This window comes from Physella acuta, unplaced genomic scaffold (assembly GCF_028476545.2).
Source record: "Physella acuta isolate Inbredline_101_S28 unplaced genomic scaffold, ASM2847654v3 ptg000155l, whole genome shotgun sequence".
NCBI classification, from domain to species: Eukaryota; Metazoa; Mollusca; class Gastropoda; family Physidae; genus Physella; species Physella acuta.
Genome location: NW_026731674.1, coordinates 196253 through 211931, shown reverse-complemented (window position 1 = coordinate 211931; position 15679 = coordinate 196253). Strand labels below are relative to the sequence as shown.

Here is a 15679-nt window from a genome sequence, read left to right as displayed (position 1 = left end):
TTAGTGGCATCTCAAATGTGACACATGTTAGTGGCATCTCATATGTGACAAATGTTAGTGGCATCTCAGATGTGACATGTTAGTGGCATCTCAGATGTGACACATGTTAGTGGCATCTCAGATGTGACATGTTAGTGGCATCTCAGATGTGACATGTTAGTGGCATCTCAGATGTGACATGTTAGTGGCATCTCAGATATGACATGTTAGTGGCATCTCAGATGTGACATGTTAGTGGCATCTCAGATGTGACATGTTAGTGGCATCTCAGATGTGACACATGTTAGTGGCATCTCAGATGTGACATGTTAGTGGCATCTCAGATGTGACATGTTAGTGGCATCTCAGATGTGACACATGTTAGTGGCATCTCAGATGTGACATGTTAGTGGCATCTCAGATGTGACATGTTAGTGGCATCTCAGATGTGACATGTTAGTGGCATCTCAGATGTGACACATGTTAGTGGCATCTCAGATGTGACATGTTAGTGGCATCTCAGATGTGACATGTTAGTGGCATCTCAGATGTGACACATGTTAGTGGCATTTCAGATGTGACATGTTAGTGCCATCTCAGATGTGACACATGTTAGTGGCATCTCAGATGTGACACATGTTAGTGGCATCTCAGATGTGACATGTTAGTGGCATCTCAGATGTGACACATATTAGTGGCATCTCAGATGTGACACATGTTAGTGGCATCTCAAATGTGACACATGTTAGTGGCATCTCAGATGTGACATGTTAGTGGCATCTCAGATGTGACACATGTTAGTGGCATCTCAGATGTGACACATGTTAGTGGCATCTCAGATGTGACACATGTTAGTGGCATCTCAAATGTGACACATGTTAGTGGCATCTCAGATGTGACATGTTAGTGGCATCTCAGATGTGACATGTTAGTGGCATCTCAGATGTGACACATATTAGTGGCATCTCAGATGTGACATGTTAGTGGCATCTCAGATGTGACACATGTTAGTGGCATCTCAGATGTGACATGTTAGTGGCATCTCAGATGTGACATGTTAGTGGCATCTCAGATGTGACACATATTAGTGGCATCTGAGATGTGACATGTTAGTGGCATCTCAGATGTGACACATGTTAGTGGCATCTCAGATGTGACATGTTAGTGGCATCTCAGATGTGACACATGTTAGTGGCATCTCAGATGTGACATGTTAGTGGCATCTCATATGTGACATGTTAGTGGCATCTCAGATGTGACACATGTTAGTGGCATCTCAAATGTGACACATGTTAGTGGCATCTCAGATGTGACATGTTAGTGGCATCTCATATGTGACATGTTAGTGGCATCTCAAATGTGACACATGTTAGTGGCATCTCAAATGTGACACATGTTAGTGGCATCTCATATGTGACATGTTAGTGGCATCTCAGATGTGACATGTTAGTGGCATGTCATATGTGACACATGTTAGTGGCATCTCAGATGTGACATGTTAGTGGCATCTCAGATGTGACACATGTTAGTGGCATCTCAGATGTGACATGTTAGTGGCATTTCAGATGTGACACATGTTAGTGGCATCTCAGATGTGACATGTTAGTGGCATCTCAGATGTGACATGTTAGTGGCATCTCAGATGTGACACATGTTAGTGGCATCTCAGATGTGACACATGTTAGTGGCATCTCAGATGTGACACATATTAGTGGCATCTCAGATGTGACATGTTAGTGGCATCTCAGATGTGACACATGTTAGTGGCATCTCAGATGTGACATGTTAGTGGCATCTCAGATGTGACATGTTAGTGGCATCTCAGATGTGACACATGTTAGTGGCATCTCAGATGTGACATGTTAGTGGCATCTCAGATGTGACATGTTAGTGGCATCTCAGATGTGACATGTTAGTGGCATCTCAGATGTGACATGTTAGTGGCATCTCAGATGTGACATGTTAGTGGCATCTCAGATGTGACACATGTTAGTGGCATCTCAGATGTGACATGTTAGTGCCATCTCAGATGTGACATGTTAGTGGCATCTCAGATGTTACATGTTAGTGCTATCTCAGATGTGACATGTTAGTGGCATCTCAGATGTGACATGTTAGTGCCATCTCAGATGTGACACATGTTAGTGCCATCTCAGATGTGACATGTTAGTGCCATCTCAGATGTGACACATGTTAGTGGCATCTCAGATGTGACACATGTTAGTGGCATCTCAGATGTGACATGTTAGTGGCATCTCAGATGTGACACATGTTAGTGGCATCTCAGATGTGACATGTTAGTGGCATCTCAGATGTGACATGTTAGTGGCATCTCAGATGTGACACATGTTAGTGGCATCTCAGATGTGACACATATTAGTGGCATCTGAGATGTGACACATGTTAGTGGCATCTCAGATGTGACATGTTAGTGGCATCTCAGATGTGACATGTTAGTGCCATCTCAGATGTGACATGTTAGTGCCATCTCAGATGTGACATGTTAGTGCCATCTCAGATGTGACATGTTAGTGCCATCTCAGATGTGACATGTTAGTGGCATCTCAGATGTGACACATGTTAGTGGCATCTCAGATGTTACACATGTTAGTGGCATCTCAGATGTGACACATGTTAGTGGCATCTCAGATGTGACACATGCAAGTGACAGATGTCTAACACATGACAGTAACCAGGGGCGTAGCGAGGGGGGTGCGGGGGGTGCGGACCGCACCGGGTGACACCGTTTAGGGGGGTGACACCATTAAGTGCCGCACCGGGTGATACCCGACCTCGCTACGCCACTGACAGTAACAGTTTTGCTCATGTCAGATTGTCAAGGGCACAATAGCAGTGACACCTGTGAGCTCTGACATGTTAAGTGTGTAACATGGTAATGGAAATACGTCAGTCATGTACAAACTACTTCCAATTAAATGCTTTCTTGCGTGAACAAATGTACAAAAACTAACCTGAGGTTGAACTTTGAGGCAAAAGCATAGTTGTGAAATGACAATATGTAAACCATTGTAAAATAGAAAGGTTGTCAGCCAATTCCTCCACACCAACCACTCTAAATCTGTGAGGTCCTGAAAGGTGACACGCAAATCTTAGACAACTGAAATCTGTGAGGTCCTGAAAGGTGACACGCAAATCTTAGACAACTGAGTGAGCCAGTTCTTGCTTTAAGTTTCAGCAAATTTGGGAAACAAATGGACTTCTTCAATCACATTACATGTGAATGGACCATAACAAATGGACTTCTTCAATCACATTACATGTGAATGGACCATAACAAATGGACTTCTTCAATCACATTACATGTGAATGGACCATAACAAATGGATTTCTTTATTTCCTTTAATTTTTTTCAGTTTCTGAAAAGGGTTAGGATTTTATTCCTTGAGGGTTTTTTAAAACTGACCTGATCGCTTGCTATCCAAGACCACCCAGCTTGAAAATTGGAATAGTACAAATCACTCTTTAATTCTGTTAAGGATGGAAAAAACAAATTGGAATAGTACAAATCACTCTTTAATTCTGGTAAGGATGGAGAAAAGAAAATTATGGTTTTTCCGATGCATATGAGTCTTAATTTTTAAAAATTTTATGAAGCAATTAATTTTTTTTTTGCTTGTTTATAAAAGATAAAATATTTAGTACAAACAGACTATTTTTTTTCTTTGCTCATAAAAGAGATATACAGATATATGTTCAAAATTTAAAGCAAAAAAAGACATATTTTTCTACCATCCCTAACTCTAGTATAGCATTCAATGCATACTTTTGAAATGAATAGAATTGGTGTAAGAGTAAAAAAACAAAGATACAATTTGTATACCACTTCCAGTACAGTGTGGGGTAGGGTTAGGGTGGGGTATGGTTAGGGTGGGGTATGGTTAGGGTGGGCTATGGTTAGGGTGGGGTATGGTTAGGGTGGGGTATGGTTAGGGTGGGGTATGGTTAGGGTGGGGTATGGTTAGGGTGGGGTATGGTTAGGGTGGGGTATGGCTAGGGTGGGGTATGGCTAGGGTGGGGTATGGCTAGGGTGGGGTATGGCTAGGGTGGGCTATGGCTAGGGTGGGGTATGGTTAGGGTGGGGTATGGTTAGGGTGGGGTATGGTTAGGGTGGGGTATGGTTAGGGTGGGGTATGGTTAGGGTGGGGTATGGTTAGGGTGGGGTATGGTTAGGGTGGGGTATGGTTAGGGTGGGGTATGGTTAGGGTGGGGTATGGTTAGGGTGGGGTATGGTTTGGGTGGGGTATGGTTAGGGTGGGGTATGGTTAGGGTGGGGTATGGTTAGGGTGGGGTATGGTTAGGGTGGGGTATGGTTAGGGTGGGGTATGGTTAGGGTGGGGTATGGTTAGGGTGGGGTATGGTTAGGGTGGGGTATGGTTAGGGTGGGGTATGGTTAGGGTGGGGTATGGTTAGGGTGGGGTATGGTTAGGGTGGGGTATGGTTAGGGTGGGGTATGGTTATGGTGAGGTTTGGTTATGGTGGGGTATGGTTAGGGTGGGGTATGGTTAGGGTGGGGTATGGTTAGGGTGGGGTATGGTTAGGGTGGGGTATGGTTAGGGTGGGGTATGGTTAGGGTGGGGTATGGTTAGGGTGGGGTATGGTTAGGGTGGGGTATGGTTAGGGTGGGGTATGGTTAGGGTGGGGTATGGTTAGGGTGGGGTATGGTAAGGGTGGGGTATGGTTAGGGTGGGGTATGGAAGCATATTGGGAAAAAAATCTAACAAGATGCTTTATCTATGTACCCTCATGTGCCAGCTGAAAGATTAGGGTTGCAATCTCAGGGTTGTAGTAAACACAAAGAACAACAGCTACTTGAAATATGAATCAACTTACTTTTGCCCTCAAGGTGTAGTAAACACAAAGAACAACAGCTACTGTAAACACAAAGAACAACAGCTACTGTAAACACAAAGAACAACAGCTACTGTAAACACAAAGAACAACAGCTACTGTAAACACAAAGAACAACAGCTACTTGAAATATGAATCAACTTACTTTTGCCCTCAATGTGTAGTAAACACAAAGAACAACAGCTACTTGAAATATGAATCAACTTACTTTTGCCCTCAAGGTGTAGTAAATACAAAGAATAACAGATACTTGAAATATGAATCAACTTACTTTTGCCCTCAAGGTGTAGTAAATACAAAGAATAACAGATACTTGAAATATGAATCAACTTACTTTTGCCCTCAAGGTGTAGTAAATACAAAGAATAACAGATACTTGAAATGGTCACTGTCCAGTAAGTCCATCTCTCCCAGCGGGGTAGGACATCCATCATCCCTATAACAGGTCAACAATGTCACACAATAAGACAACCAATATGCTGCAAAGTTAAACACTCACAACCAATATGCTGTAAAGTTAAACTCACACAAGATATATGCTGCAAAGTTAAACACTCACAACCAATATGCTGCACTGTAAAACACTCACACAACCAATATGCTGCAAAGTTAAACACTCACAAGCTATATGCTGCACTCTAAAACACTCACACAACCAATATGCTGCAAAGTTAAACACTCACAACCAATATGCTGCACTGTAAAACACTCACACAACTTATAAGCTGCACTGTAAAACACTCACACACCAATATGCTGCAATGTTAAACACTCACACACCAATACGCTGCACTGTTAAACACTCACACACCAATATGCTGAACTGTTAAACACTCACACAAGCAATATCTATACCGATGATAGATGTAATGAATGGGATAAGAGAATTTTAATGGTAACAGAGTATGTTTGATGTAGAAGGTTTGTTGTTGCTGAGAGAAGGTCTGTGTCTTGTTGTTGTGAGAAGGTCTGTGTCTTGTTGTTGCTGGGAGAGAAGGTCTGTGTCTTGTTGCTGAGAGAGAAGGTCTGTGTCTTGTTGCTGAGAGAGAAGGTATGTGTCTTGTTGTTGCTGGGAGAGAAGGTCTGTGTCTTGTTGTTGCTGAGAGAAGGTCTCTGTCTTGTTGTTGTTGTGAGAAGGTCTGTGTCTTGTTGTTGCTGAGAGAGAAGGTCTGTGTCTTGTTGTTGCTGGGAGAGAAGGTCTGTGTCTTGTTGTTGCTGGGAGAGAAGGTCTGTGTCTTGTTGTTGCTGGGAGAGAAGGTCTGTGTCTTATTGTTGCTGGGAGAGAAGGTCTGTGTCTTGTTGTTGCTGAGAGAGAAGGTCTGTGTCTTATTGTTGCTGGGAGAGAAGGTCTGTGTCTTGTTGTTGCTGGGAGAGAAGGTCTGTGTCTTGTTGCTGGGAGAGAAGGTCTGTGTCTTGTTGTTGCTGGGAGAGAAGGTCTGTGTCTTGTTGTTGCTGAGAGAGAAGGTCTGTGTCTTGTTGCTGAGAGAGAAGGTCTGTGTCTTGTTGCTGGGAGAGAAGGTCTGTGTCTTGTTGCTGGGAGAGAAGGTCTGTGTCTTGTTGTTGCTGGGAGAAGGTCTGTGTCTTGTTGCTGAGAGAGAAGGTCTGTGTCTTGTTGCTGGGAGAGAAGGTCTGTGTCTTGTTGTTGCTGGGAGAGAAGGTCTGTGTCTTGTTGTTGCTGAGAGAGAAGGTCTGTGTCTTGTTGCTGGGAGAGAAGGTCTGTGTCTTGTTGTTGCTGGGAGAGAAGGTCTGTGTCTTGTTGTTGAGAGAGAAGGTCTGTGTCTTGTTGTTGCTGAGAGAGAAGGTCTGTGTCTTGTTGCTGAGAGAGAAGGTATGTGTCTTGTTGTTGCTGAGAGAGAAGGTCTGTGTCTTGTTGTTGCTGGGAGAGAAGGTCTGTGTCTTGTTGTTGCTGGGAGAGAAGGTCTGTGTCTTGTTGTTGTTGAGAGAGAAGGTCTGTGTCTTGTTGTTGCTGGGAGAGAAGGTCTGTGTCTTGTTGCTGAGAGGGAAGGTCTGTGTCTTGTTGTTGTTGGGAGAGAAGGTCTGTGTCTTGTTGCTGAGAGAGAAGGTCTGTGTCTTGTTGTTGCTGGGAGAGAAGGTCTGTGTCTTGTTGTTGAGAGAGAAGGTCTGTGTCTTGTTGTTGCTGGGAGAAGGTCTGTGTCTTGTTGTTGTTGGGAGAGAAGGTCTGTGTCTTGTTGTTGTTGGGAGAGAAGGTCTGTGTCTTGTTGTTGTTGGGAGAGAAGGTCTGTGTCTTGTTGTTGCTGAGAGAGAAGGTCTGTGTCTTGTTGTTGCTGGGAGAAGGTCTGTGTCTTGTTGTTGCTGGGAGAAGGTCTGTGTCTTGTTGTTGCTGAGAGAGAAGGTCTGTGTCTTGTTGTTGCTGAGAGAGAAGGTCTGTGTCTTGTTGCTGGGAGAAGGTCTGTGTCTTGTTGCTGGGAGAGAAGGTCTGTGTCTTGTTGTTGCTGGGAGAGAAGGTCTGTGTCTTGTTGCTGAGAGAGAAGGTCTGTGTCTTGTTGCTGCTGGGAGAGAAGGTCTGTGTCTTGTTGTTGCTGGGAGAGAAGGTCTGTGTCTTGTTGTTGCTGGGAGAAGGTCTGTGTCTTGTTGTTGCTGGGAGAGAAGGTCTGTGTCTTGTTGTTGCTGAGAGAAGGTCTCTGTCTTGTTGTTGTTGTGAGAAGGTCTGTGTCTTGTTGTTGCTGAGAGAGAAGGTCTGTGTCTTGTTGTTGCTGGGAGAGAAGGTCTGTGTCTTGTTGTTGCTGGGAGAGAAGGTCTGTGTCTTGTTGCTGGGAGAGAAGGTCTGTGTCTTGTTGCTGAGAGAGAAGGTCTGTGTCTTGTTGTTGCTGGGAGAGAAGGTCTGTGTCTTGTTGCTGAGAGAGAAGGTCTGTGTCTTGTTGCTGGGAGAGAAGGTCTGTGTCTTGTTGTTGCTGGGAGAGAAGGTCTGTGTTTTGTTGCTGGGAGAGAAGGTCTGTGTCTTGTTGTTGAGAGAGAAGGTCTGTGTCTTGTTGTTGAGAGAGAAGGTCTGTGTCTTGTTGTTGCTGGGAGAGAAGGTCTGTGTCTTGTTGTTGCTGGGAGAAGGTCTGTGTCTTGTTGTTGTTGGGAGAGAAGGTCTGTGTCTTGTTGTTGCTGGGAGAGAAGGTCTGTGTCTTGTTGTTGCTGGGAGAGAAGGTCTGTGTCTTGTTGTTGTTGGGAGAGAAGGTCTGTGTCTTGTTGTTGTGAGAAGGTCTGTGTCTTGTTGTTGAGAGAGAAGGTCTGTGTCTTGTTGTTGCTGGGAGAGAAGGTCTGTGTCTTGTTGTTGCTGGGAGAGAAGGTCTGTGTCTTGTTGTTGCTGGGAGAGAAGGTCTGTGTCTTGTTGTAGCTGGGAGAGAAGGTCTGTGTCTTGTTGCTGAGAGAGAAGGTCTGTGTCTTGTTGTTGCTGAGAGAGAAGGTCTGTGTCTTGTTGTTGAGAGAGAAGGTCTGTGTCTTGTTGTTGCTGAGAGAGAAGGTCTGTGTCTTGTTGTAGCTGGGAGAGAAGGTCTGTGTCTTGTTGCTGAGAGAGAAGGTCTGTGTCTTGTTGCTGAGAGAGAAGGTCTGTGTCTTGTTGTTGCTGAGAGAGAAGGTCTGTGTCTTGTTGTTGCTGAGAGAAGGTCTGTGTCTTGTTGTTGCTGGGAGAGAAGGTCTGTGTCTTGTTGTTGCTGGGAGAGAAGGTCTGTGTCTTGTTGTTGCTGAGAGAGAAGGTCTGTGTCTTGTTGCTGGGAGAGAAGGTCTGTGTCTTGTTGCTGAGAGAGAAGGTCTGTGTCTTGTTGTTGAGAGAGAAGGTCTGTGTCTTGTTGTTGCTGGGAGAAAAGGTCTGTGTCTTGTTGCTGAGAGAAGGTCTGTGTCTTGTTGTTGCTGAGAGAGAAGGTCTGTGTCTTGTTGTTGCTGGGAGAGAAGGTCTGTGTCTTGTTGTTGCTGGGAGAGAAGGTCTGTGTCTTGTTGTTGCTGAGAGAGAAGGTCTGTGTCTTGTTGTTGCTGGGAGAGAAGGTCTGTGTCTTGTTGTTGTTGAGAGAGAAGGTCTGTGTCTTGTTGTTGCTGGGAGAGAAGGTCTGTGTCTTGTTGTTGCTGAGAGAGAAGGTCTGTGTCTTGTTGTTGCTGGGAGAGAAGGTCTGTGTCTTGTTGTTGCTGAGAGAGAAGGTCTGTGTCTTGTTGTTGCTGAGAGAGAAGGTCTGTGTCTTGTTGTTGCAGAGAGAGAAGGTCTGTGTCTTGTTGTTGCTGAGAGAGAAGGTCTGTGTCTTGTTGTTGCTGAGAGAAGGTCTGTGTCTTGTTGTTGCTGGGAGAGAAGGTCTGTGTCTTGTTGTTGCTGGGAGAGAAGGTCTGTGTCTTGTTGTTGCTGAGAGAGAAGGTCTGTGTCTTGTTGCTGGGAGAGAAGGTCTGTGTCTTGTTGCTGAGAGAGAAGGTCTGTGTCTTGTTGCTGAGAGAAGGTCTGTGTCTTGTTGTTGCTGGGAGAGAAGGTCTGTGTCTTGTTGTTGCTGGGAGAGAAGGTCTGTGTCTTGTTGTTGCTGGGAGAGAAGGTCTGTGTCTTGTTGTTGTTGAGAGAGAAGGTCTGTGTCTTGTTGTTGTTGTGAGAAGGTCTGTGTCTTGTTATTGTTGTGAGAAGGTCTGTGTCTTGTTGCTGGGAGAGAAGGTCTGTGTCTTGTTGTTGCTGGGAGAGAAGGTCTGTGTCTTGTTGCTGGGAGAGAAGGTCTGTGTCTTGTTGTTGCTGGGAGAGAAGGTATGTGTCTTGTTGTTGCTGAGAGAAGGTCTGTGTCTTGTTGCTGGGAGAGAAGGTTTGTGTCTTGTTGTTGGGAGAGAAGGTCTGTGTCTTGTTGTTGCTGGGAGAGAAGGTCTGTGTCTTGTTGTTGCTGAGAGAGAAGGTCTGTGTCTTGTTGTTGTTGAGAGAGAAGGTCTGTGTCTTGTTGTTGCTGGGAGAGAAGGTCTGTGTCTTGTTGCTGAGAGAGAAGGTCTGTGTCTTGTTGTTGTTGGGAGAGAAGGTCTGTGTCTTGTTGCTGAGAGAGAAGGTCTGTGTCTTGTTGTTGTTGGGAGAGAAGGTCTGTGTCTTGTTGCTGAGAGAGAAGGTCTGTGTCTTGTTGCTGGGAGAGAAGGTCTGTGTCTTGTTGTTGCTGGGAGAGAAGGTCTGTGTCTTGTTGTTGCTGGGAGAGAAGGTCTGTGTCTTGTTGTTGCTGGGAGAGAAGGTCTGTGTCTTGTTGTTGCTGAGAGAATGTCTGTGTCTTGTTGTTGCTGGGAGAGAAGGTCTGTGTCTTGTTGTTGCTGGGAGAGAAGGTCTGTGTCTTGTTGTTGCTGGGAGAGAAGGTCTGTGTCTTGTTGTTGCTGGGAGAGAAGGTCTGTGTCTTGTTGTTGCTGGGAGAGAAGGTCTGTGTCTTGTTGTTGCTGAGAGAGAAGGTCTGTGTCTTGTTGTTGCTGGGAGAGAAGGTCTGTGTCTTGTTGTTGGGAGAGAAGGTCTGTGTCTTGTTGTTGCTGGGAGAGAAGGTCTGTGTCTTGTTGTTGCTGGGAGAGAAGGTCTGTGTCTTGTTGTTGCTGAGAGAGAAGGTCTGTGTCTTGTTGTTGCTGGGAGAGAAGGTCTGTGTCTTGTTGTTGCTGGGAGAGAAGGTCTGTGTCTTGTTGCTGAGAGAGAAGGTCTGTGTCTTGTTGTTGCTGAGAGAGAAGGTCTGTGTCTTGTTGCTGAGAGAGAAGGTCTGTGTCTTGTTGTTGCTGAGAGAGAAGGTCTGTGTCTTGTTGTTGCTGGGAGAGAAGGTCTGTGTCTTGTTGTTGAGAGAGAAGGTCTGTGTCTTGTTGTTGCTGGGAGAGAAGGTCTGTGTCTTGTTGCTGGGAGAGAAGGTCTGTGTCTTGTTGCTGGGAGAAGGTCTGTGTCTTGTTGCTGAGAGAGAAGGTCTGTGTCTTGTTGTTGCTGGGAGAGAAGGTCTGTGTCTTGTTGCTGAGAGAGAAGGTCTGTGTCTTGTTGTTGCTGGGAGAGAAGGTCTGTGTCTTGTTGCTGAGAGAGAAGGTCTGTGTCTTGTTGTTGCTGGGAGAGAAGGTCTGTGTCTTGTTGTTGCTGAGAGAGAAGGTCTGTGTCTTGTTGTTGCTGGGAGAGAAGGTCTGTGTCTTGTTGCTGAGAGAGAAGGTATGTGTCTTGTTGTTGCTGAGAGAGAAGGTCTGTGTCTTGTTGCTGAGAGAGAAGGTCTGTGTCTTGTTGTTGCTGAGAGAGAAGGTCTGTGTCTTGTTGTTGCTGAGAGAGAAGGTCTGTGTCTTGTTGTTGTTGGGAGACAAGGTCTGTGTCTTGTTGTTGCTGAGAGAGAAGGTCTGTGTCTTGTTGCTGGGAGAGAAGGTCTGTGTCTTGTTGTTGCTGGGAGAGAAGGTCTGTGTCTTGTTGTTGCTGGGAGAGAAGGTCTGTGTCTTGTTGTTGCTGGGAGAGAAGGTCTGTGTCTTGTTGTTGCTGAGAGAGAAGGTCTGTGTCTTGTTGCTGAGAGAGAAGGTCTGTGTCTTGTTGTTGCTGAGAGAGAAGGTCTGTGTCTTGTTGCTGGGAGAGAAGGTCTGTGTCTTGTTGTTGCTGAGAGAAGGTCTGTGTCTTGTTGCTGGGAGAGAAGGTCTGTGTCTTGTTGTTGTTGGGAGAGAAGGTCTGTGTCTTGTTGTTGCTGAGAGAGAAGGTCTGTGTCTTGTTGTTGCTGGGAGAGAAGGTCTGTGTCTTGTTGTTGCTGAGAGAGAAGGTCTGTGTCTTGTTGTTGCTGAGAGAGAAGGTCTGTGTCTTGTTGTTGCTGAGAGAGAAGGTCTGTGTCTTGTTGTTGCTGGGAGAGAAGGTCTGTGTCTTGTTGTTGCTGGGAGAGAAGGTCTGTGTCTTGTTGTTGCTGGGAGAGAAGGTCTGTGTCTTGTTGTTGTTGGGAGAGAAGGTCTGTGTCTTGTTGTTGTTGCTGGGAGAGAAGGTCTGTGTCTTGTTGCTGAGAGAAGGTCTGTGTCTTGTTGTTGCTGAGAGAGAAGGTCTGTGTCTTGTTGTTGCTGCTGGGAGAGAAGGTCTGTGTCTTGTTGCTGAGAGAAGGTCTGTGTCTTGTTGTTGCTGGGAGAGAAGGTCTGTGTCTTGTTGTTGTTGGGAGAGAAGGTCTGTGTCTTGTTGTTGCTGGGAGAGAAGGTCTGTGTCTTGTTGTTGCTGGGAGAGAAGGTCTGTGTCTTGTTGTTGCTGGGAGAGAAGGTCTGTGTCTTGTTGTTGCTGAGAGAGAAGGTCTGTGTCTTGTTGTTGCTGAGAGAGAAGGTCTGTGTCTTGTTGTTGCTGAGAGAGAAGGTCTGTGTCTTGTTGCTGGGAGAGAAGGTCTGTGTCTTGTTGTTGCTGGGAGAGAAGGTCTGTGTCTTGTTGTTGTTGCTGAGAGAAGGTCTGTGTCTTGTTGCTGGGAGAGAAGGTCTGTGTCTTGTTGTTGCTGGGAGAGAAGGTCTGTGTCTTGTTGTTGCTGGGAGAGAAGGTCTGTGTCTTGTTGTTGCTGGGAGAGAAGGTCTGTGTCTTGTATGGATCAGTGAGTAAGTCTTCATGCCTTTATTGTGAATGTAGTCCTCATCCAAGTCTCTCTAGTGAATGTTATGTGACAAGTGCAAGTGAAAGGAAACAGTGTGATCCTGTCAAGTCATTAAAATGTTATGTGACAAGTGCAAGTGAAAGGAAACAGTGTGATCCTGTCAAGTCTTTTGTTTCTGTAGTGATGTCGGTGTGACCTAGGTTAGAACTCTGGGATGAATTCAGTAATAGTTAGGGAAGAGCCTGTTAGTGGAACAGCATAGCTGCTGGTTACGCCGACTACTGAAACATTGTGGTAGTGGACAACTCAGAAAAGTCAGCACTGACAGAAAAATTGTCAGTCACACTTTGCCACTTGTCAGTCACACTGTGCCACTTGTCAGCACCGTTTACACTGTAACAGACTACTCTCAAGTGCCTACAACAGACACAAAAGATAAAATTCTCTGGATGTTGGTTAGAGTTTAAGGACATTTAAGAAAGTTGGTTAGAGTTCAAGGACATTTAAGAGTATTAGAGTTCAAAAAGAGTTATGCATTTAGATCTAGATGTTTAGTGTGGTATGAGCTTGATTGTATGAGGGGGCGGGGAATGTGAGAGATATTTGTCTAGTATTTAGATGTAAGAGCTGTTCATAGTTTTATTTTTCTACTTTATACATAAGTATTTTTTACATCTTTTACTGTTTTTTTAATTTCTGGTACAATTTGTGTGTGTGATAGTTTCTGTCCGTTGTTATGTCAATATGTTGCACATTACATGTTGGCCTATACATACATCTTTATACGCCTTCTTGTTGTGGCTTGTCTTTGAGCTTGCTTGAGTTTTTATATATTGAATTGAATAAATCCTAAATAGATCTACATAACAAACTCAATATCACAACTTGAAGTATATTGAAATAAACTTGGTGCAAAAACTGGCCATTCTTAATCCATACTAGATCCATGCACATGGCCTTTGGTCATAGTTACTACACATTGTTAAACAAATTAAAATTAAGTAAGCCCTATTACTAGATCTACTATTAGTTAGGCCTAATAAACTAATAATTAATTACATTAGGCCTAATTAGTATTAGGTCTAGATTTAGATGTATGTAATAAACTAATATATTAATATATTAGAATAATTCGATCTAGATCTAGAATCTATCATTATTAGATTCTATGTGACTATGTGTAGATATCTATGTATGTAGTAGATCTAGAATCTATGTAGATTTAGAATCTAGATTTAGATCTAGATTCTAGATCTAGACCCTAGTCTAGATCTATCTCTTGCGCCACTTGCGGCCTAGATCTAGATCTAGAGTCTAGATCTAGACTAGTAATGTGCGGAAGAAGTAACTATGATTACTAATGAATATAGATCTAGCTAGATCTAGCTTTAATACGGGCATATTTTATAGAATTTAACAGATAATTGAATAGCAAGTCATAATGAATGGCTAAAACAATAGAAAATATTCTGGAATGAACTTTAAACAACAATGTTAGTGACAAATATGAGTAGATCCAGATATTACTAAATATTCTAAATAAAGCAGCGGCCATCTTTTAATAACATTGTTAGAGTATTTTCCCCTGAAAATTTTCTATTCGTCTGTCTTTTATTTATCTATCTGAAATAGTACTCAAGTTATAGGCTTTTGAAAAATTCAAAGTAAAAAAGTACCACTTCCGGTTATCGGAAATCGCTCAAAAGTTGATACGGATCTACGATTTTGATAAAATACTTATATATGAAATTTCATCAACCTAGCTGTAACGGTACTCAAGTTATCGTGTTTACACACGGACAGACAGACAGACACACAGACAGACATACGGACAAGATTGCAAAATTATGTTTTTCCGTATCAGTTAGATGTAAAACGTCGAGATTTGTAAAAATCTCGATTTTTTTTTTATGCACGATTACAATACTTTCTCTATACTTCGTATATACGAGAAAGTAAAAACGATAGATGAATCATTATTTAGATATCTACTAGCTGTCCCAGCTAGTTTATTTATACTCGACCCATAGTTATGGTTCACTCCTGATTGTTGGGTTGGGTTATTTTGTTCTAGAACTGTTTCAATACTATTTTAATGCCATTATAGTCGAGCCTACCTTCCTGGGGTGATATTTATTGATTCCCCAGGGGAGTGTTTGGTTTATCCCGGTCACTGACTGTGCAGTGAGGATTTTAGTATGAATGTCGACTGATTGTCGCTCCATAGGATAAGACTCAGTACAGTTTGACCTATATTATGAGTTGTCCTGTGTGGACTACTTATGTAGTGAGTTGTCCTGGAGTGGACCACTTCTAGTTGCTGTTATTGTCGGCTTATCCATGCTTCGTATATGCACTTTTTTCTTTCTTATTAAAGTAATAATGCGTTGTACACCCCCTTTTGTTTTTATTATCCGTCTCATTTGTGTATTTATCTTTTCAGGTTTGTTGTCCGATTTGGCGTTTTGTTTAGTCTTTATTTGCCCCTTTTAGTCTTTTGTTGAATTAACTTTTTTGAAATTTGGTTCAATTCTTTTTGTTTAAGGGGATAGGCTCCCGAAAAAAACGGGGGAAAAAACTTTTTAATTAAAAAGCCTTTTACATTTATTTGCGTATGTATAAGTTAGGGTACTTAAGGAAAAATATTTGGATGTACCAGGGACTCTTCTGAAAATATGGTTGCCATGGAAACGGCGGCCATCTTGGAAAAAACTACCGATGTGGAGTTCTAAAATTTCCTAAAGTAACATATAAACCGCCCATATAATCATTGATCTTTATTGTACTAACACCAATAGAGCAAGCTGGCTAATTTTTGTTACCGAAAAACAGCTAGACATATTTTTTTTTTAATTTTCAAAAAAATTTTGGTGAAATTCCATTGAATTTAGCATTATTTTCCTTGGAATTTCGTCACACCAAATTTTGAAAATTAAAAAAAAATATTTCTAGAGTGATTTCTGTTACAAAAACTAGCCAGCTGACTCTATTAGCGTTAGTACTAGAAGGATCAATGGTTATATAGCCGATATTTATGTTAGTTTATGAAATTTTAGAACTCCAGAAAAGGATGTTTTTTTCAAGATGGCCGCCGTTGCCATGGCAACCAAATTTTCAAAAGAGTCCCTGATGCATGGAAATATTTCCCTACAAGTACCCTAACTTAGATATACACAAATGAATCAAGAAAAGGTTTTAATTAAGAAGTTGGTTTTTTCTGGAGCCTACCCCCTTAATAAATTTTATACTGTTGGCTTTTTTAACACGTTTTTATTAACTCAGCTTCGCGTGTGTTTGTTGTTAAAATTGACATCGAAAATTAGCCCACTTCTGATTGCTCTATAGATCTGAAATTT

General features: G+C 43.1%; 1 protein-coding gene across 10 annotated transcripts in view; it reads right to left on the bottom strand.

Annotated features, from left to right (window-relative positions):
- The window catches only part of LOC131935718 (protein-cysteine N-palmitoyltransferase HHAT), a 57721-nt gene that overhangs the window by 31628 nt on the left and 10414 nt on the right, over window positions 1-15679 (bottom strand). Inside the window, exons 1-5 of one of the 10 annotated variants that reach the window (XM_059292292.1) lie at window positions 13851-13945; window positions 13210-13295; window positions 5183-5286; window positions 3404-3468; window positions 2952-3068 (exon numbers count right to left, since the gene is read on the bottom strand). In XM_059292292.1, the coding sequence (XP_059148275.1) occupies window positions 2952-3068; window positions 3404-3468; window positions 5183-5286; window positions 13210-13277 (354 nt within the window). In that variant the 5' untranslated portion in view covers window positions 13278-13295; window positions 13851-13945. Of the gene's footprint in view, window positions 1-2951; window positions 3115-3403; window positions 3469-4830; window positions 4872-5056; window positions 5122-5182; window positions 5287-13099; window positions 13401-13850; window positions 13946-14440; window positions 14560-15679 lie in introns of those variants that run through there. The other 9 variants (XM_059292295.1, XM_059292297.1, XM_059292298.1 and 6 more) reach the window with 9 other exon arrangements.